Source organism: Hylaeus anthracinus, unplaced genomic scaffold (assembly GCF_026225885.1).
Source record: "Hylaeus anthracinus isolate JK02 unplaced genomic scaffold, UHH_iyHylAnth1.0_haploid 0, whole genome shotgun sequence".
Taxonomy (NCBI): domain Eukaryota; kingdom Metazoa; phylum Arthropoda; class Insecta; order Hymenoptera; family Colletidae; genus Hylaeus; species Hylaeus anthracinus.
The window spans coordinates 14,758,433-14,781,717 of record NW_026533254.1 but is presented as its reverse complement, the minus strand read 5'-3'; the positions used below and the strand labels follow the sequence as shown (position 1 = coordinate 14,781,717).

The 23,285-nt window shown below is 42.3% G+C and overlaps 1 protein-coding gene and 2 long non-coding RNA genes across 9 annotated transcripts in view; 2 read left to right on the top strand and 1 right to left on the bottom strand.

Annotated features, from left to right (window-relative positions):
* Positions 1-2,477: 2,477 nt before the first annotated feature.
* Positions 2,478-18,854, top strand: LOC128885855 (uncharacterized). The gene is made up of 3 exons (XR_008459682.1): positions 2,478-4,534; positions 17,510-17,610; positions 17,949-18,854. It is a non-coding gene; the product is annotated as an uncharacterized LOC128885855 (long non-coding RNA).
* LOC128885633 (neo-calmodulin-like) overlaps positions 9,723-23,285 on the bottom strand; it is a 90,215-nt gene continuing 76,652 nt past the window's right edge. For 3 of the 7 annotated variants that reach the window (XM_054139782.1, XM_054139767.1, XM_054139776.1), the window contains 5 exons: positions 18,913-19,158; positions 13,489-13,522; positions 12,460-12,561; positions 10,949-11,084; positions 10,041-10,762 (listed from right to left, as the gene is read on the bottom strand). In XM_054139782.1, coding sequence (XP_053995757.1) covers positions 10,396-10,762; positions 10,949-11,084; positions 12,460-12,561; positions 13,489-13,522; positions 18,913-19,158 — 885 coding nt within the window. In that variant the 3' untranslated portion in view covers positions 10,041-10,395. The other 4 variants (XM_054139799.1, XM_054139791.1, XM_054139819.1 and 1 more) reach the window with 3 other exon arrangements.
* LOC128885848 (uncharacterized) lies at positions 19,020-20,874 on the top strand. Its single transcript, XR_008459681.1, has 2 exons — positions 19,020-19,603; positions 19,914-20,874. It is a non-coding gene; the product is annotated as an uncharacterized LOC128885848 (long non-coding RNA).

The following is a 23,285-nucleotide window of genomic DNA, read 5'->3' as shown; positions in this document are numbered from 1 at the left end:
TTACATCAGTAAAATCGTAATGAACACCGCGTGAAACACATTGGTTGTATCGGATGATCACGTTTCTCGTGAGCACTCGCGATAATGATTCAAAGTTTCGTAGCAGCTATTAGACATTAAATTATGCTTAGAGAGGCAATCGTAAGAACAATGAAGAAGTAATCGAAGCGAACTCAACGTTGTCAACGACGAATATATATTTGCATCTAGAACGGATCTCGCCTGTTTGTCGCTTGAGAGCACGTTTCGTCATAACACAATAATAACTGTTTAGATATATACTCTAGAAAAATAACGTTATAAACATTCCTTACCGGTTGGGTCAATTAGACGTTACAAACGTTACTATAACTTTTTTTCTCAAGTAAAAATATAAATATTCTCGTTCATAGTGCGATATCTCTGGTGTAAACCTCGCTTGACTTAGTGTTTACGCTATATTTTTTTTATTTTTTTCTCTATTACGCTTCAAAGATAATTTTTCACTCTTATTACATCTTATAACGCGTTTATTCTCGTCTCCGCGCCGTATCCGTTAGAATTATTTTGCACCCCGCGAAAAACCAAAGACCTATCGAACGGGTCTCTCCCATCGGATTGTTGTATCGGATATAGACACGTGCGTACACACGTGTTTTAATTAACAACGACTTGTACTCGCGATCGTTTTAATAAAGTAATGAAAGACGTTTTCTTATTACAATAATTACTCATGACCATCGTTCTGTTTCGGTCGCAGTTGTTAACGATATATTGTATTGCCTACTTGCGATGCTACTACGTTAGACCGCTTCACATTAGGCAAACCGAGACAAAATTTGCGACAGCGATAGCGAGTGTAAAGAGGGAAGAAGCCGTTTTGAACTGCGAAACGTGTACTCGAAAATAATCTCGGCAAATCAAGGGTATCCGCGACGATTTTACATCGTTCGGACGTCTTTGACGTGGTTACGTCGATTTGATTAGTGTTTATTTCGCCCTTTCGATTTGACCGATTTTACGAGTGTCGTCTAAACCAGGGATTCTCATCGTGTAACTCCTCAAAGGGTCAGGGGTGAAAGATGTCAGAAGTTGGGAAGTCACAGCTCGATTCGATACAGTTATTTTTACCGATGAACAGTAATCAAGGAAGGTGTGATTATCGGTGTACAGCGTGTGTAGAAAGTATTCGTACGTCGATCAATTTCCAAAAAAAAAAAAAAAAAAAAAAAACTGTGAAGTACAAACTCTACTGTAAATGGTTCGCCACGAGAACCGTACGAATATTTATTGTTTCTATATTTCTGTCGATTTTTCGTACTTTCTTGTTAATTTCGCAAATTATACAAATCTACAGATTTCCAAGAATATGTAGAATATCATTGATTATAAAAAAAAAAGAAGTTAATAAACAACAATTTGACACAAAAGTTTTTTCGGGAAATTGTTCGGTGTACGAATCCATACCACGTCGACTGTAAAGTATAACTCAAATGGACGTGAATCAAAACACGATTGAGAAACACTCATTTAGATGGCACCCAACGAACACCAAACCTAGGAAAAGTGCAACATGACCGTGCAATTTCAGATCCGCTCGACCAAGAAGTCTTCCTCTAATCAACGTGAATCTTTCGGGCTTCAACGATGGGATCGTTGCATGTATCCGAACGCTTCGAAACGATTGATTGTTTTCCAAGTAATTAAACAATTCTATCAATTTCCATTTAATCGTTCGTGTCGTCTGACTCTGTAGTTGCATCCTGTGACCATTCCCGATCTCAATGTGAAGCGCGGATACTTTTACGCCAGCCGACGGACGCGAAACGTAGATACGTTTGATTATACTAACGAATAACCGGTTCGAGGACGCGTCCCGTCTCGAGGTTCATCTGGCGGAAGGACCTCCAGAGTCACGGGACGCCCTCGCGATTAGAACAACGTAGTTACACTTATTTAACGATTACAATTATTATACATCTAAGTTAATCAAGTTTCTCCCTCCGTATCTAGCAACGTGCGTATTAATTATTTGATTACCTCTGCATCATCCAACGCGTTTGATATCGACTAGTTTTCGGTTCCCCTGTTTTCTTGGCGCGGTCCTTGATCATTCTCGGTGCGACTCCGGTGCGAGGATCGTTCTTACAAAGCCACGAGCACGCGTTTCTCAAGTTACGATTACGGCACACGGGTTTGAAAATATTCTGCGAGTAGAAATATTCGGTTCGCTCGGTGTTTAAGGAGGCATTCTGGTTCGCCGCTTCGAAGTGTTCATTTTCTTTCTTTTCGTGTTTTCGTATAGTCTGCATAGTAGAACTTACCGTCTTGTAAATAAACAAAGAAATTCATATTTGTACACTCACATAGTTTCTTTAACGAAATTCGTCAGAATTTCTTTTCGCATATTTATGTTGACACTCTGTAATTAAACACAAAGAAGTTCATACAGGTAATCGAATCAGATATTATCATAAATACGCCTGCAAAGTTTCACGTTTCAATGTTTACGTATTTCCTTAAACGAAACCTTTGAAGACCCTTGTTTTCAGCGATTCAAACCAGAATACCGTCTCGAGTCACGGAAACAATTTCGCAACACGAGCGATAACGTACAAGCGCATCCGGCAACCTCGATCCAACTCACATTTGCGCATCGCTTGGCTCGTTCTATCACTGTACCAAATGACTGACGCGAATAAAACAAACGAAGAACTAACTTCCGACGTTCCGCTGAAAAAATAAACGCGACGTAAAAATAAATTCAAATCTTCCGCAAAGTTCGAACGTCGGCATCGTTAGTCTTCCGAGTGTTTTCCTCGTCGTCTTAGTTCCGATTCAGAGATTCGCGCGACGATTAGGCGAATCAACGGTTCCCGACGCTCTCCGGGGTATCAAAAATCTTACGGAATATCGACTCTTGAGCAACCCTATCCGGGAAACAATTATGCGTGTAGAACAAGCGCCCTATGGTCGTCCTCGAACTTCGAACAGCGCGGATCGAAAGGAAGACTTGCGTACTCCTCTTAAGTATGTCTGTGTCAGCGTTTCCCAAAATGTCATGGAACACTTCCCAATAGTAATGGAACACTTCGTGTCGCGATATATTCATGCTTGTATCCTTCTATGGTCATCTCCTTTTTAAACTTAAGTGTACGTAGATATCAGGTAATTAATGCTCGAAATATTTCAAAGTTGCACTCCATACGAGAAAGTACATATATTATTGAGAGCAAACATCGATTTTAATTAATAAGAAAAGTTATATACACTCATACCAAGCGACACAAATTTCGGTTGTTACGAAGGGAGAATTAATCACGCTACATCGTTGGTTTCTCGTTAATGTCATCGGTTGGAAATCGAGTATTTCGTGATCCGTTTGATAAGCAATCTGTGCCAATGTATCGATGACCGAAGAGAATGTAGTTGTAAGTTAGGATGATACAAGATCAGTGTACAGATATGCAAAATCGATTTTATTCTTTCCAACAGTTGACGACGATTTTCACAGAACACCAGTGTTCCGCGGAACACAGCTTGGGAAACGCTGGTCTGTGCAATCAATTTTACGCGTAATTTGCCGTCTCGCGACGAATACAAACGTTTACGGCTCGTCGTGTCGGTACGTAGAATAATTACAATGAAATCTGCCAGCAGAGTAGGACGTTACGATACGATATACAATTTGTACGCGCGTATACGATGACGTAAATATAATATAATATAATGTAATATAATATATAGAATAGAATATAACGCGATGTCGTATGCATTTCAATGTATCATAAAATCTGTGTCGAAGAGTATTCTATAAAAATACTTTTCGGTAGGGTCGATCAACGATAATTCTCTGTCGGACAGAGCTGTCCCTTATTCGCATATCACCCTCGTGACGAAAGTCTTTGTACCGCGATGCAATCGTTTGTTACCATGTATTTGGGAACAGCTCTGCGCCTTGGGGTTTAGCCCTCTCAGACACTTTTATCGTAATAATTAATACAATTTTATTACTTCGTTACGAAAATATCGATGAATTCTTTCCTTGATAATAAAATATGTTTAACGTCGAAGTGTTGGCAGAAAAATACAAAATAAAATAAAATAAAATTTATATTTATGTTGTTCTGCATAAGGAAAGTGCGTCTAATTTTCTACCAAAAATGATTCAGCTTTCAAAAGTTAAAAGCTCGTCTTTAGTTTACAAAATTACCTTTTGTCTGAAAGGGTTAACCATAGGTACTCCATGTATTGGGAATTCGAGGAAAATGGTAAGCCCCGTCACGGGGCAAGTATATGTATAATTGATTCGAAGGACGTGCACTGCGATCGGAGTCCCCGCGAATCCGCATGATCTATAACAATGAGATAGGTACCTATTACAAGCGCGCGTGACAAGTGTGCGTTTAGTGTCGCGTTGCGAACTGAGATGCATCCGCTGGACTGTTCGCATGGTTGGTGTTCCACGGGAGTCCGATTAATGCGTTTGTTCGATGCGACGGAACTACGGGGTCTCCGATTCTCTGCACGATACCTTTGGGAAAGATATATACAGGTATTGACGATATCTTGTACTTGTGTTCTAACGTTTGTCGATAATTATCATACCGATAAAATTCTCTCCTTTGAAACGATAAACGTCGAACGAAAAGACTGATGGGGTGCAATGAAATTTTCGTGCACGTCGTAAATCCAACTGAATCGGGCCTGTTCGTCGCAATCTTTCAAGAAACGTGTTTTATACAGAGTGACGTAGTCCAACGAACGGAAACGTTTGATCGTTAGCTGAAAGAATATCGATACTTGCGGGGTAACGTTGCACAGTGGAGTATTTCATTCGAAGGTTTGACAAGAATTACTTGATCGGTTTTATCGAAACGAAATGTGTTCAGAAACGATTGTTTCGTATGATTATAGCAGTTGTTCTTTCGAGATAGTACCTTGTTATACCATTTATAATAAATTCGTTACAATAAGTTTCGTTTCGAATAAAACGTGCTATACTGATTTTGGCCATATTTTTTAAACGCTCCATTGTGCATTGCAATGAAAAGTGCAGTAACATGGTGAGGCAAAAAGCAGACGGACAGACTTTATGGAAAGAATAGTTGACGTTGTCTAAGCTAAACAGCACCTTTCTCCGTGATTCCTGCGTCATAAAATTCCTTGTTTCTTTGATCATCCTCTTATACATTCCTGACAATTTGTCTACAATCTATCTCGTCGGACACACGTGGCAAAACGTAGGCCATCTCCCGAGGTAAATCTCGATTAGCTTCCATTAATAAAATCGTTAAAGATATTGTCTTCGGGACGTTATACATATTACTATTTTGCGTCGACTTAATCGAGCTCATTTTATGTTTTCAGCTGTCGAAGCGTCTTGTGTGAGTGGGTTTGCTTGAACGTTCGCGCGGTTTCATCGATATCCTCTCCTTTTTTTTTTTTTTTTTTTTTTAATAATTACACAGCCCAGCGGCTTGTTTTTTTAATTACGTTGCGCTACGGCTTTGCGTCACGCCGATGTCAGACGGTGGTAAGTGAGTTTTGTATGGGTTTCGTTGGTGCGATTTTAATTCAAGAAAATTTACCGAAAATGTTCCAACATTCAAACAAAGACGTCCCAGAATTCGACAGTTATTGATTGGTTATTTATTTTTTAATTGTCCAGTGGGGGATTACTGTAGCTTTTACTTGTTCCTCAGGAGTTAAGGGGAGAAATAGGTTTAGGGTCAAAGAAAAGAAGAGTTGCAAGGTCAAAACGAAGGATATCAGGAAGAAAAATGATTGCTATATAAAAAAATATATATGACCAGCGATATATATGACAAGTTTGTCGAAATAATTATCGAAAGAATTATATGAAGCAGAATCAATCGAATAGGATATTTAAGATATTAAACGCCTTCTCTGATCCTGAACGATACTCGAAATGACAACAAGTTCTTGTGCTACTTTTTCTGAGGTTATCACTTGACCGTGAGTCAGGGGCGCGAGGCAGCCGAGAAGTACGATCGCAATGTTAGGTAAGTACGTTGATTTGTCTGAGGTACCTTCACCGATGTTTCATGATTCGCTCGCGAAAATTCCATGTCGTATCTTACCTAGCGGTCGAGCCGCGAACAACGCAATGTAATTTATATCCGTGTCTCCTAACTAAAGAACAGAATTATTGTCTATCTCTATACGTACGTGTGCGCGTGTTTGCGTGTGTCTGCTTGTGGGTACGTGTATGTGTGTTTGTTTGTGAACGTGTGTACATGTCTGTGAAATCACCGCTTCGTGTGACCAACATTACCAACGATAACAATAATGATATTCGCGTGCCATCCGTCGACGCTCCTCATTAAGGACGAATTGAAACCCCTCTAACGCCCTTAACTCTTTGCAGCAGGCTGACTAGCTACGATGATCAATCGAGACCAACATCGACATACACGTTTTTAGCTCATCTTGTTCGTTTTCACTTTTAACGCCAATTCACCGTTTGAAATTCTTAATTTATGCCGCGAAAGGTCTCGACAAAACGATAATTCGAACCTTCTACTGCAAAGAGCCAACAGCTCATTTTATTGTTTTGTATACACCGCTTCCTCTTCCCTATCGCCTGAATATTAATTCGCTATTGCACACTCGCTTCTCCTTCCGCGCTTCGACCAGCCAGCTAGTTTACTCTTTCTTTCTCGCACTCTTTCACACCTCTGTGTCTCTCATTCACTCTCACAGTTTCTCTCTCTCTCTCTCTCTCTCTCTCTCTCGCGTTCTCTCTCTTTCTGACACTAATACTTGTTGTTCTTGTTGTTGCATACTTTTTTTTTTTTTTTAAAACCATAAAAATATCAATGCCAGTATACCACCGACGTACGTCGCTAACGTGTATATGTTTATATAATATATGTTCGTATGTATGTATGTATAAGTATATACTAAATATATATATATATTTAAATATATATATATGTATATATGTATATATGAATATCCATAATAACGTTACCTCAAGTATCTTCGGTAGTAACACCATGTATAGGTATATATAATAGGTATGTGTATAATGCATCATTTATTTACGTGTGTACGTACTTCCTCTATGGGCTAATTAACTACCCTCTATCGCGACCTACGGCTGTGGCTTCTCTTATCTTAAGGACCTAAGGGTGCACGACGTAGTACGGTTGGCCTGTGGGTGGGATCGAATGTCGAGGTTCTCAGGTGGACGGTGTTCGGTGTTTTCGGGAGAGCTGACATACGCGAGGACCTATGCTCGCGTCGGGACTACGTTACGGGACAAATCAACTGGCCGTTCAAGATCAGTCATCCGATGACCAGTCGCAATGGGATCTACCTCTGTGCAGTGATGGGCAAAATTTGTTGTCGGTATATTTATCAGCTAGATTATTGGAATATTAAATTTATCAGAGGTGATTACTCAGGCGGACAGTTGTATTCCTATATAAAAATGATTTAAACTTAAGTACCGACGAACATAATAAAATTCTGAAGCTGGGTACAGCAAATTTCTATCGTCAGGGAGAAGATAAAAATTACAAAATATAAAGATTTTCATAATTTCTTCATAATCTGGACTAGTAATTCGAAGTGACGTGAATTCACGCGAGTGAATTTTATATCTAAACAAGAATTTTACCAATTTCCGCCAGCGGAATGGACGCCCGAGTGGCCTTGAATGGTCAGTCGATTTCACCGAGGCTACAAACGACAAGGGCGGTACACAGTCACGAGATTCGCGGCTCTATCGTCCGAGCGTTGAAAAGTATCGGGCAAAAAATAACGGTTTGGAAACTAAAAATCACCGGAAAAGTCAGCTACTGGCTGCTGTTGTACGTTTAAGGAAAAACCGCTACTGTGTTGCTTTGATTTTTGCTTTCCGGCGTGTGATCTGGCACGCCGCCACAACATGCGCCTAAAAACTCTGCCACGAGTATATCATCGTTAGAACTAATCTACTTGCCAACGACATTCATCTAAATTTGAAGACAGATCGTTATAGAGCTATCTCGCGTCGAGTCCCGCAGCCAGAATGTTAATGACACAATGCCGGGAGGATTCGTCCCGCTTTGCAGGTGAATTCTACGAAATTGGAGGAACAATACCGATCGATCGGCGGGAGTGAAATGGACGACGAATGTCTCGATCGTCTCACCGCGGATCTAAATACACGTAAACATACCTTTCCCATCCGAATGTACACGCACAAGATGTCTAGTGCAAAGTGTTACGAGTTGTCCTTTTAGAAGTTGACCCTTTGCACTCGGATGCCTCCTAAGAGACACGTTTCCAAAGTTGGACTCTTTTATGTAATGCGATTCCAGTTCGCAGATTTTCCAACGAGATGCCGCAGAGTGCAAAGAGTTGCTAAAGATATCGACTTCATTTTTTCTATAGTTAAATATTACAGGGTGAATCCAAGTTTTCTACTGTGGCCATTCAACTATAACGAAATGAAGTCGATATATTCGTTAGTTTCTATGAAAATTGTAACACATTATACGGGACATCTCGTACAGTAAACTCCCGTATAACACAAATTGCTACAACGCGAATTCCTACAATGGTTAAAGATAATGCGATGGCTGTTTTTTTTTTATATATATATAACGAGATTCTTGTCCAATGCGCTGTATTCGTGTTATACGAGGGAAATTCTCGCATAATACGATCTTCTGTAACGCCATTTCATGTAACGCGCAACGTATCAGGGTGAACCAAAAATATTATTCGATTTCTCTTTCTTTTACGATCATTTTCAACGAATGTTTGAACGTGATAAAAGTATTTCGGTAGCTGTTCAACTACCCTTATCGAAATTCGGTTGCGTGAATTGTGAAGCTACACTCCCAATAATGACGTAGAAGAATAGAAATTTCAATGTTTGCTACAATTTTGTTAAATTGATCAAATCAGAAAAGAGCAATTCGAGAGCTCCAGAATTATATATATTTATGCATTTATACACATCTTCATACATTTCCTCATATTTTTACTTGCCACGAATCCGCATTCTCGAGGTACCCATATATCACAAATTTAAATATTTTTGTTACGTCTAAGCATCCGTGGAAGATAACGAAGGAAGAAAAATTGGATAAAACATTCGGTTCGCCCTCGTGTCAATCGCATCGTACGGAAGTCTACCGTATATATAGCGACAACGTATCACGCGCGTACGTCGCGGAACTTTCTAACTCGCGAACGCGGCATAGCTGTCGCTTTTCCAACTCGATATCGCGCCGATACTGTTTCGCGACCCTAAAATAGATTTTAGGCCATCGATGGCGATGCGCGAGACGGTCATATGTCAGAAGTATCGCGCGAAATGATACCGGCGAGAGGTGACGAAGGATTGGTTAGTTCCTAACAATATTAATAACGACGTTGTATAGCATCAATAGAGAGTATAGGTAGGTAGGTATGTAGGTAAACGCTAAACAAAGCTCAGTTGATTGTTTCGGGAGCGAGCACCTCACTCGTTTCTCTCACGTACAGTGTCGTTTCTCATTCGCTAGCTTATAGTTGTAAAATTAATTCGAAGGAGCGAGGTGTACATGCGTGTATGCGTGTTGCAACTGCGGAAGTCGCTTTCCATCGTCTTCGCGATGTTCCCCGTTACTTCATGGACGTCCTGTCGAGTCGTCCGTCGCCCCACCACTCGAGACACGATTTCTAGTCTTTCGGATACCGATCATCATCATCCCCCCCTCTACCCCCCTCTACCCCCCCCTCTCGCCCTCAGTCAGGGTCCAACGAGTCTGCATGCGAAATGCTCGTCGCTAAACCGTTATCGTCGCTTTTGTGATCGAACGTTCCGAGGGTTCGGCTAGATTTGTGCATTTTTCTCGTGATTTTCCGCCACGATTCCTCGAGGGTTTCTTGGACGGTGGGGAACGAATGGTCGATCGCCATATAGCTTCCTGGAGGAACTCACGTACTCGATTTTACCGTCGTCGAAGACTTCCGGCAGCTTCGTAGCTTCGTGTCCAATCCACGGCCACCGAACTAATTCTTCGACGTCAGGATTGTCACGAATTCTGCGACACAAACATCAGTTTATTTTCCTACGTTTTCATCGTTCAATGTTTTGTCCTTTATCAATTATTTATACAGCATCTGGTCACTAGATTGGAACCACTTCAAGTTTTTAACGCTTCTCCACGCGGTTAATTAAACTGAAAATAACTCGGTGCTAATTTGAGCAATCGAGAAGGACGATTCGTCGATGATGTAGAAAATGAATATTTCTATCGAGAGTAGCGAGAGCCATTAACGAATGTAGCTGGAGCAACTTACGACGGCAAACTTTTTGACTCTACGTCTACACCGCGAAAAAACCGAGCTTTCTCTTTTTACAGAGCCTGATACTTCAACTAAAAACTGAACTGTTTGCGCGCTCATTTTTCACCTACTCATCTCGAACATCGTACAAGCACAGTTTTGGAGTGGAAAAGTGTTGCAAGTACACTCCCACTCGACGATACAGAGTTTTTGAAGGACTTCGGGGAGAGAAAGAGTTCGAGAAATGGACGAAAGAGAATTTAAAGAAGAAGCAGTAGGTGTTTCTAAGGATACTACATGTAAAATTTGTCTGGAATTGTTTAAAAAAGAAAATAAATTACCTTCGTAGTTCACCATTCCATCGCCATCCAAATCTGCTTCCTTGATCATGTCGTCGACTTCTTCCTCCGATAATTTCTCACCGAGGTTCGTCATCACGTGTCGCAATTCTTTCGATGAGATCAGGCCGTCATTGTTCTTGTCGAATACTCTGAGAATCAGGAGCGTCAATATCCAGTGAGTGCTCCCATCATTATATGAATTACGATGTATTATACAAGTATGAATCGAAAACCGATTCTAGTGTTAATATATTACAGTTTCGCGAAGTTACGTTTAAAATTGGTCTGTGTACGAGTCATTTAAAAAACCGTTACAAAAATAAAAGAATTTCTACCTGAATGCTTCGCGCAGCTCGTCTTCTCCATCAGCGCCCTTCATCTTCTTCGACATCATTTGCAGGAACTCGTTGAATTCAATGGTACCGTTCCCATCTTGATCCACCTCGTTCACCATATCTCGTAATTCCGTCTCTGAAATAGTAACCGATCGGTCACGTGATCCCAAAAGCTCGCCCGTCGCCGCAAGATACGAGCTTAATGCTCGTCCACGGACACGAAAATTAAGAATCGCTGGTTCTAACGACCTGTCATTTTCCTCTTTCCAACTACCACGTGTAAACGCGCGTATAATACTTGTCGTCGTTTCACGGAAGACATTTAATTTCCCTTCTACGTCTACCCCCCCCCCGGGGGGGGGGGGGGGGGGGGGGGTGGAACGAATAGAAAGACCCGTCGCGCAGTTAATTACCGACGTTTGCACGTGCGCCTAGTCGTAACAGTTTCTAGCACAGAATCGCTCCAAAGTTAATTTTCCCCCAAGCCCTTGTCACAGCCTACTTTCGAGGATTCCGCCGTTTAACTCTCGCCTCGTCTTAGAAAACCTTCGAACTGCCATCTGGGGATATTAATTTAGCGAGAATCGCGCTTCAGAAGTCTGCGACGTTTGGAAACTGGCAATTTAATGGGGCAGGCTATTACACGGCTGGTAAAAATGGGCATATTTCGAAAATTTTTTCAATAGAATTGAATGGATCAATCGAAAATCTATAAACAGGAATTTATCGAGCTTCTAATGAGTTATAAAAAAAATAATTTCGTCGCGATCATTCTTAATAAGACGAAGGGGTCCACGGCCGGAAGGACCTGACCTATAGAATTTTTCTCAGCGAGCTTTAATTTTCTTGTCGATGACGTAAGAGAGAGTATACGCGACAAACCGTCCTATATAAATCGGTACTCGAGTTTCACGAGTGATTCTCTGGTATTCGTGACTAATAGACAATTCAGCAGCCAGAATAAAGGCTTAGATTACCGTTATACTTTTTGGCTCCACGTGGGTCAGCTTTCGTCAGCTCGTGGCTGCTGGCCAGATCGTGTCTGCCTTGGTACACGCGTTCCGAGTACTCCCGTTTCTCAAATGATTTAAGGTAACGCCACGAAGTACCGAGGTGAAACTTTGACATTTATCAAATCCCAGTTTCGAGTTCACACGAATATCACCGTGTACTTAACTATGATATCTAAGCGATACTAAGCAAAGTTGAAAAATTACCGGCACCATCGTTTGATGCGAATGTCCTTGTTTGTGCACACGAAGAAAGACCAGTTTTTCTTGAAAACTACACTATTGGGATTTTTTTCTATTTTTTCCATGCTAATTTTAGTCCGAGAAAAAAAATAATTCAGGTCTGAAAGGGTTAAACTCTGATAGCGAACCAGGCTGCTATTGGGAGCTATCGGTTTAATTTGCTCACAGCCGACCCTGATCTGAAAATACTAGGACACGGGCATCAAAGGCTCCGGCAAGAGTTTCGCCTCTGTTAAACTACTCTGTGGTGACACTTACCCGACGGCCTCTGTCCCAATGATCGCATGACCACGCCGAGTTCTGCCATCGTGATGGTGCCATCTTCGTCCTTGTCGAAGAGCATGAACGCTTCCTTGAATTCTGAAATGGCAAATCGTCTGCTGTTGCGTGTTCCCTTTATTAATCAAATTATTCCTTAAAAGTACGATTATTTGTTACTGCAGCGTAAGTTATTTATAAATCAATCCGGTATATTCCGTTTTAGCTCATATAGCATACTCAGCGATGCGATATCATTGCCCTAGCCGATGCGTCGTACTTCGTTCGATAAATTGAAATTTATTAAAATAAATTGCACGCGACCGTTACGTTTCTGCGTGATTTTTTTCCAATCGAAACACGCGTCTCGATTCTTATTTAGATGGCTCGGAATACATTAGGAATTTCATTTGGGCCGTTCGATCGTATCGTTTATCATTGCCTGAACACCCGGTCGATGCATTAATGTGCATAAACGAGCGTGCAATTTCTCTTTCAGCGGTTTCCCTGTTGGGGGCAATCGGCGATCTCTGGTCGCGTGCCATCGCGAATAAGTTGCGAGGTTTTAAAAGCTCCCGGACGCTTAAGAGGCGCTCGTGAACACGGGGACAACGTTCGCGGTCACGACAGCCCCGAAACTCAATCTTTTATGCAACGGATTTCAGCGCATTTAGAATGTTATTACGCAAAGCTACTCTCGCAGATTGAGTAGTCTTTTTCTTGATCCACGTGGCTACTTAAATAAATTATGGGTTGGGTTTAAGAAAATGGGGAACACCGAACGAGCTGATTTGTTTTTATCATAGATATCCTTGGGGAAAGGGGAGGGAGTTAAGGGTGAAGATGACCACCACTGTATTCGGTAGCTCAAGGGCTACATATGATAAAATTTGGCCCGATCGGAGGGTACCCCATTTTCTTAAACTCAATCGAATTTTGTTAATAGTATAATCGAATCGAAGTTATAGTGCGTCCTATTCTATTGACGCGGACTGTACAGTTATTAAAAAATCACTGAGCGCAACTTACCTGCCACTTGATCCTCCGTGAGCCCATACTCGGACTGAAAAAAGCAGAGAAAAGACACGGGATGAGTTAAATTGTGAATGTGTTAACGTCAAATTATCGAATGTTTTTAGACACGTATCGCTGATTACCAGGTGAACTCGTAGTTCGTTGGATCGGTTAATTGAAAACTTCGTCGACCAAACGCGATAGATAGCAGCAGTACGCCGCGCCGATAGAAATACCTCGGTTTGCGTTTCGACTAAATGGGTACCGAACTCTGGGAGTGCTTCGACGGGAAAGGGTTAATATACACCAGCGGTTATCGCCAGCGCGCACTGCGACCTGTTTGCAGAACGGTGCCAATTCCGGCCGAAATTTCATTAATTTGATCAAGTTAACGGTGGATAATTTTCTCTCCGGTAATTACCAGCCGGTTCGATTGATTTTTTTTTTTTACTGTTGAACGCGCTCGTCGAACAGGGGAATCTCCGCGAGCGAATAAACCAGAGATCGGTGCGCGCGAGAATTCAAGGAACGCGTGGCACGTCGGCGGTTAAGTTAAATAACAGGACCCGCTGTGCTTTCCAACGAGCATTTAATCAAACAGACGCAACCACGTACGCGCGAAATTTCCGCGATTCACGGTCCCAGTCGTTGCTTGCAAATTGTTCGACCCGCCATTATTCCCGACGCCCCGGCTTATCCCCATCCTACACGTGGCCACCCTCGGCATTGTTAAATCAGCATTAATAGACGACGGATTAGGGGACATATGCCGTTAATGGGATTACAGGAACATTGACTTATCGGCAGCCCCGCGAAACCGCTGTTGGAATGGCGACTTATTAATATTCCAGTGTAGCAATTTTGCCGCGCTATTGGATGCAACGCGACAGAGTCGCACGAAGGAAAATCGAACGACCGATAGACGCGTGGGCAACGAAAATTCGAGACGCCACCGCTGCGTGGCGAACATAACCGCCTAACGAAGACATCCGAGTAACCAATTCCCTAGCGTTGTCGTTAATGCGACCGTCGTAGAAATAGTTTCTTAGATGCGCGTATGTACCGATGTAGCTCACCATAAGCGCACCGTGTTAGTTAAGTTGGGTCGTGACTCAGATGTCGGGTGATCTATGGCTACAGCCGCATCGACGGTGTTGCAATTTGTACAGAAATAAACCATCCATTCGCGAATAGCATTGCGCATTCTGCGTGACAAAGTTAATAGAAATTCGAGCTGAAATATCAACGCGAACACCGCGTAAGCAATCGTTATCCCAAAAGAGAATTGTATCTTAAAATAGTTACGTATACAGCGTATAAGATTATTCTCTTGTTAAATATTATTTATTACGTGGCTCTTTTGGCACTTCCGCTTTATAATTGTGTATAATAATGTATTAACGCTAAACCTACCGACGTTACGTATAATGGCAAAATAAAATCATGTGGCGTTACGCATTATTTTGAACCTTGATCCAGAAATCTCGTTCATTGGTTAAATGAACGTCGTCTATCCCGTGCTCCAGAAACGTTTAGAGACGAGTCAGTCCAGGAATGACTTTCACGGATACGTTCTTGGATAACTCCCGGGTGTAATCGTAAGCACTGTGGGAAAGGAACACTGTCGGATCTGTCTTAGTCGGAAGCTCTTGGTTCGATGCTTCGAAACTCCTTGGAAGTAGACAGAGACGACGTTCAACTGGGTCACGTCCTTTTCCATCGCTTCTTCGGGAGGATCGCGTAAACTCGTGAAAAGTCAGCCAGGCTTCGCAAATGTACGTGTCCGCGCTGCATTTATACATTTATCCGATCCCTTTGAAATCGGGCTTGCGAATTCAAAGCAGCTTAATGCGGAAGTAATATATGGTAGGCATTACAGTTCAAAAGTGCCAGCTAACAATTTGAATTCCGACTGCTTGTCAAAGTTGTCTGCGTTCGAACGCTTCGGTGCGTCGAATGTTCAAGATGAGCGACGGAATTCTCGAAAAGGGACTGCAGAATTTTGTTTTTCATTTGCGAATTTCACTGTCAGAGAAGTCGTGATGGACACTCGAACAACGTCATCTGCCACGTTCAATCGTTTAAATCGGATATATTCCATGCTATTTGTTTGATAAAAAAAAAATCTTACAACCGTTGCTTCACTCTTTCGATACCCTTTCCACTTTAAAATACGTCACCTGGTGCCGGGAGAATAATTTGAAAAATGTATACCAGTGCTAACATAACAACACATGTACGAGCAGTTTTGTAATATGATATGCAAAGAGAAAACGCACTTCCAACATCGTACTACGAACACAAATCACGGAGTCAGCGTAGCTATTCTAAATCCTCTGGTTCATTTCCTACTCACACTAATTTGTCTGATCTGACAGTCTATGGTGCTGGTGAGCCTCCGCAGCTTCCCATACGCCGACGTGTACTTCTTCTCCGCGTCTGTCATGTCGCGCGCACTTCTCTCGACTAATTAACCACACGTCCGCGCGTCACCTTTCAAATTAACATTTGCCCCGCGGCAATGGGTCGAGCCTCGCGTCGTTACTCCTCTTTTAATTTCACCTGGAGCTTTCAGTTTAAAATCCAGCAAATGCTTCCTCGGCCCCGCGCGAAGCAGTTCTCCGATCCTCGCGCGCAAAACTGCCTCGCCACGCGTCAAACGAGCCAGCGCGACAACAGGACTGAACATAAATAACGTTTATGAACCAGCCAACATCACCGTTTGTTGGCGGTGGCGGCATGTCCGAGGCGTCTCGAGTTCATTCTCTGATTCTCCCTCTCTCGAAAGATTGGTCGCGCGCATACCAAGCAGGCGACAGTTCTCGCGGCTGTCAACCGTCGCTCAGGATGGACCAGCGGCCGATCATCTTCCGTTTTGGCGAATACGTCCTGGGAAAGTCAAAGACCCCACCTCGGTACCTGTCGCCCGTTTCCGACGAATTAGGAAAGACCCACTCGCGACCGACTGCGCATTATTCGAGCGAAGATAAAAGTACGCGCGGGCTATTCGCGCAACCTTCGGCTGTTTTTAACTTGTCAGCGGTCCCCGACGATTGGCTGGCGATCTCCACTTTATTTACTTCTCCCTTCGCGCCTTTCCTCTCGCATTTTGCGTGTTTAATGGCATGTCTCTCGTGTCGATGGCTCGGTCTGCCAAATGGCAAGCGTTACGGGACGATTTTTATTGAAAAATCGAGCGAGCATCTTGCACGATACACCTGACGGTAACTGTTTCCGACTGCTGGTGACTATGCTTTGGAGAATCTTTGAAATTATTTACTCGATGCCCGCGCCCAAACACATTTTCATTTTTTTCGTTTTATGTGCCAAAGTGTCCTCTGGTCGTTTTATTCGAGGGAAAGATATTTTCGACCGCAGACGGAAAATTCTCAAGTGTTCTCAAATAGAATATGTCAAAACATTCTGTTTGTTTACTTGCTCACTTGGTGTACAAGATAAAGGAATGCGTGCATACAGTTAATCCCATCAATATAGCACCTTCTATGTTTATGAAGAAGTTTGACTGAATTAAATAACAGTTTTGGTATTACCAAATGCATGATATATATTTATATATACATCAACGTATTTATTGGATTGATTGAATATTTATGGGACTGACTGTATATTGTTAGTCCGTCTGGTATTCGACGAGCTACATCTGCGAGCAATAATAATATATTTTCTCAAATAGAAATAAAACGATTCTAATGGATAAAATAAATTTCGTATAGTACTAAGGTTTCAAACAACATTATTAAATTTAAATACGTATAAATCTTCAAATGTAATTACAAAATTCAGCGAAGCAAAAAGCGGAGAAATTTCGAGTTCTAAAAAAAAAAGGTGTACAGTTTACCAGACACCGCCTTGAGCATGATCTTTGGAACGCGAGACGTCCGGCACGCCGACGCTCTGAATCAAGCTTGTCGCGCATGATTTAGGCGGGCATCGACTGCGATTACGAGGACCCACCGTAAATATGTTAGTCAGGCTAACTTTGGCCGATCTTATTATTGCATCAATCTTTCTTTAGGATGCGTCGTACGCCAACGAGATTCGAGACTCTTGAACTGCGATCGTTGTCTCGCGCTTGTTGTGCCCTGGCAAACTACATGACAGGAAATTCGATCGAATGTAAGTACTTTGTCGTGTCAAAGCAGCGATTAAAATAGTACGATATCGTGCTTGTTAGTTAGAATGTTTTCAATATGTTAGGTAATTTACAAACGCAGACACGAAGCTTGTCGGAATCCATAATGAAAAGTATTTCTGTATATTTCTAATAGATTTAGGTACTTCTTGAAAGCATAGCGAAGGCAGAAACAGAGAAATCGAAAATATTTAATAAGTGCGTTCACAGTTTAATTAAAATATTTACAACGTTGATTAGATTGATTAGGTAACGAGGTCCTATTATTTTTCTCAGCGTGTGTCTAAACGTGTAAGAGACAGGCTTGTTAAAACTATTTCAGGAGCACCGCATCGAAAGATCACGGCCGTCCTGACCCACTCCGTCGCACGTGTCTCCTGTGAATTACTTAAAATGCATTCGCGCAGGACCAGCTATTTTTAAAAGTCTTTGGTCTCGATACAAATATCGGCGCCACGCGTCGAGAAACACGACACACGGGGGACGATTCAGATAATGGATGGCTGGTTCTACGATCCGATTGTACGTTGGGTCGGTGAATTAACCTTTGCTTACGACATTCACGGAAGTTAAGCGCTTCTTTACCAATTGAATCCGTTTACGGTAAGTATTCAATCGCATGTAATGTCGAGCACGCGAGGATACTGTGTCGTTGCACTGCATTTGTTGAAGGAAACAGACCTCACGCACACGGGCAGTGCTCACGAATTTAGTTAGAAAAATGGGACATTGAATTTCAAATATAAAAGTACGTTGCTTAAATCTGAAATGGTATTACACACAGTATTTGAGTTACAAATCGTCTCCGTTTCCGTTTTCAAACACGTGCTACCATCTAATGGGAACGAGCGGTCTAGGTTGACCGCGTCTGATCATGAGCGTCTGCTTCTACTGCGGTCGGTCTGGTCGGCATTCGCAGTACTCACTGCTCGTTCTACACGAAATCGATCGTTCTTCCACTGGATATCGAAATTTTTTATCGGAATGAAGAAACGATTCGAATGTCATACGCGTAACAATTATTTTTTTTTTAATTCTATCACACGGACTGTAATATTTTTTAATCTTCAATGAAATGCGATTTTCATTTTTTTGCTCTGCAGGTAACGAATAATTTCTCGCCTCATTAATAAAATCAATTTTCGCCAGCTAAACAAGTATAGAAATGATTCCTTGTTGAAATAGTCACCGGAGATAACTACCTAATATTTAAAAGGAAACTACAACTTTTTAAGACTGCGCTTAACGCTGTAGCGTAAGCGATGATAAAAAGTGACGTTACTCACCAGATTGATGGTAACGATGAGGTCGTATTGCTGCCTCTGGCCCTTCTTCTTGTTCTTTCCAGTTTTTACGGAAGCTGCTTTCGGCGTGACCTTCACCTGTCCTTTCTGAGCAGTTGGTTTCTGAGCCGGTTTCGCTGCGCTTTTTGCACCAGGAGGAACCTTCTGTCCAGGCGTCAACGGCGCCTTTTGACCCGTGGAGCCCTTCTGGTTCACGTGGCCGACTCCGTCCGCTGGTTTGTTGCGAGCCTATCGCCGGAAATAAAAGACCACTGGTTAGACTCGTCGGGTAATCGATAATCGAAGACACTTTCACCGGAAAATATCGACGGTTCGTTTCCCGCGCGAACCAACGAACGGAACTTGGGGGATAATCGTGGCGATCTGCGCTCCCGATGGAACTTCCTTTTTAATCGTTCGACGATTAAAGGAACGTCGACGAATACCGAAGGGGTTCGGTTGCGCTTTGGAGAATCCCTCCTCCGTCCCTCGCGTTGCCAGCAACGTTCCACGGTTTAACGAGGTTTCAATTGCGCGATCAAATAATTTGTTTCCCGACTTTGCTTTTAATCGCTCGAACGTGCGAAACGGTCTTCGATCAGCTTCGAAACGGACTACGATCGAGCACTATGCAACTGGGTCATTCCGTCTGAATGGCGACTGAATCGATCACTTCCTGCGATCCGTAATTCAGGTATGGTGTATTTCATGTAAATTAGGGTTTAAGTCATAGATGGTTCGGAATTTGTTTGGGAAGTAGAAGACGTAGAGTTCTGTGATTTTTTTACGAAGGAGAATGAATTTACCTTACAAATGAATTTTTCTGTTCAAGATAATGAATCGTATCAAATTACCATTTTTATATTTTAGTTTAATTTGAAATTTCCCTTCCATCTTAAATTGCTTCATATGGGATCGTTTTCATTTTTGCTTGTAAAATGGTAAATCCAAGCAACAGCAGCGTGTTTCTGGAAGCTTTCTCTATAAAATATGATTCTTTTTAGGGTGAGCATTATTTCGTTACCAACGTAACGAGCTGTCGCAAGTTGAGGGGTGCGGACGCAGTTAAAGGATTTCAGAGAGTTATTGGAGTTGGAATTTCAGAGAGTAGCGACTCGAGAAACGTTCTCAAAGAAGATCGTTAGTGGTTGCGTTTCCTCGTGGGAAATGTTCGCCTGGATTTACGAGCTCGAGCACTAGCCAGACAAAGCGAGCACCAGGAATTGCAAAAATATCGTTGTTTACCGATCCCGCATTGTGTATTCCCAAAAGCAAAACTGGGGCATCGCCGATTACGGATCTCTTTGGTTCCCCCGCAAAGTTATCTCCGATATCCTGTGCCTCCCTCGCCTATCTCGCCTATGTACAAAGCTACGATTTAATCGCGCTTATGCCTAAATCGCAGCCTAGCTTTTGTATATTTATCTTGAATTCAAGGTTCATTTCTAAAAGGTTTTTAAATGGAGCTTTGGGAACTTGTTTCTTAATAGAACACAAACGTTATGAGAATTTTTAAGCGAAGATACATACGATTATAATTAAACGTGAACATGTTTGTTAAATTATTTTAATATTCGTACGATTATAGATAGCGTTCCTAAGAAAAACGATAAAATATATTCACTAGCAAGATGATAGACGTAAATATGCCTAACCAGTCAGTAGAATATACCCATGCTATACCAGACAGTTGCTTACTAAGCGGTAGAATGTGCCCATCGACAACCAGACACCAGAATATTGAGAACACTACAGAAAAGTACACTCGATTACAATCGAACACGAAGTTGGCATACTTGTAACAATTACATTCACATTTATCCCGATTTCAGAATTACGCCCAACCTTTTCGATGCTCCAATTGTCGTTTATTTTTATAACATATTTAAAGGATAATTCACTTTTCAATCTATCGTACTAATAGCCTGTATAACGAAATGAACCTTCCCGAAGATGAAACGTGTACGAGTGCATTACGTGGAAATGATGAAGAGATTAATTTCACGAACTCCGCTATCTCGTTGTCGTCCGAACCGTACACGAGTCGCACACAGGCACACACAATTGGAGACACGCTAATCGCTCCAGTTCTCTGTCCCGCGTTTTGCAATTAGTCATTTCTCGGATCGAGCTTGCCCGTGGCCCGCGAGGAGCTTTAATCGAAGAAAGGTTTTCCAATATGTCGGACCGATGGGAACGCCCGGCGGTTCGCTAACGAGAAACGAGCCATAGAGAAAAATGAGGCTGCCTTCGACGGCGGGGACAACGAGGGCCCGCCCTTCGCGAGCCTCTGGTCGGCACACAAAAATTCGTTTTTCCCGACGAGATAAAAATCTGACGTCGCGGGTGGAACAATACCCTTAATCACGAGTAGGGGATCTGAGCGAGCGTTGTGTCAACATTACTCGGGATGGGATGCACCGTACGCCATTGTCCACGGGTCTCTGCTAATGACACAACGCGGAACGATGCACGGTAATTTCCCGTAGATTTTAGTCGTCCGTCGCCGAGACCATTGTTTCGTTCTTTTCACCGTTTCGTTACCGGAATATCAATCGTTCAACTCCGTCATCAACGCGAAAACCTTTATGACGCTACTAGTAGATCCCCCCCCCCCCCGTGTTTCGTCCTAATAATTACGATGCAATCGACTGCAAATTATTCGATGTCTCTAACTATATTTATTTAAATATTCTTATACGTTGAAGTAGCTTATATACAAAATATATATTCTCGTGTTCCGTGGCATAGGGAGGCTATTTTTTTTAGAATTTGAATCGTAACGTCGTTTAAAAGAATACAAAAATAATTACAGAAATTTATTTAGCAGACAAGTACTGGCACACCTTGCGTACGAAATTAAATAACTCTTTTGAAATTGCACAAAAATTTATCAGACGGATTTCAAATTTGTCTGATTATTATCAATCAGGATTTGTCGATTACCCAATAATCGGCTCTGCCAGCTAAATAATGATCTCCATAGCAACGACGAATCGACCGTTTCTATCGCGACAATTCACGCGATGTAAAAGTAAAACAAAGCCTTTGGGATAATCGACGGGGGAACGGGTGGGTTCCAATTGAAAATCTTTAGGGTCGTCGCAAAGGGGAGGAGCCGATCGATGCGGTTCGAGATTGTAAATCGAATATCGCCGTTATCGCGGCATGAACCGATGGGAGGAAGTCCGCGAACCGGGACAGACAATCTCGTTGATTCAGATCTCTGGAAACGAGTCCGACTCCAATGGCGTCCAAGACCATCCATAGGGGATAAATCGAGTTAGTCGATGCAAACTGTCGGTGAAACTGGAGTCCCCTGTCGAGCCTGCCAGGAAGAACCTTGATATCCATGATGGCACGCCTAGATGACGCTTTCAACGATCCCCGTATTAATCCTTGGCTGTCCAAGTGTCCAACGCGTTGACGGACTGACAAGTCTGACCATTTTTCACAGGGAATTTATTTATTTTAAATAGCGAAGATTTAGTTGGTACGTTTATTTTCTCGGTTCGTATCGGCTAACAAAGATTTGAATCGTGATTTACAAAAATAAAGTTGCTAGATCGTGTAATAAATTACTTATTTGAAAGGGAGATCAGTAAGTAAAATTTAACAGCATACGGGAAGCCTTTATTATAATAGCCTATAGTTTGTTATTAAAATCCAAAATAACGAAGCTTCTTTTGGAAATCCGATTAATTCACTTTGCTGGCCTACGCACGCTCTGAGCTCATCAACGACCTATCGAGACCAGGAAAGCAGCTTCTAGGTGATCGTTGGCGGCCGATAGAGATCGAAGGGAACGATGGCGTACGTGGAAGTTCGTCGACCGTACGCCCAATTACGCGGCAAGGTAGACCACGGTTTAAATATAGCCCGACTCAAGAGGTACACAATTGGTATTGGACGTTCTAAATATAACGCGAGTTTATTCAAATAATAATTCAACGGCGAGGCATGGACCGCGTGGGTGGAACTGACGAGATAATTATAGACGTTTGCTGTCTACCGCGTTCTCACGAAAAGCGCTATACATCACCGGAACACGCGGCGTGGAAAAATCATAGCAAGAGCTGCACTTTGCTCCCGTTTTCACGGCGTCGAGGTGGGACAACAAAAGTTTTCCGCCACGCTACGTCGCGCCAGGTTGCGTCGTTACGCAACGACGACCGCCAGATGCTGCATAGAAACGAGAGGATTTTTAGTAGAATTTTAATCATCGTCTGACAATAGGATGTCGCGAATCCTCTCAGGAGGAGCATTCTCAAAGCTTTCGCATCCTTTTACAAGTACTTCGCACATTGAAACAGAAAAACAGAGGAAAAAATGAAAACTGAAGTCGTTCATGGTACATCGATAATTCGGTATTAATT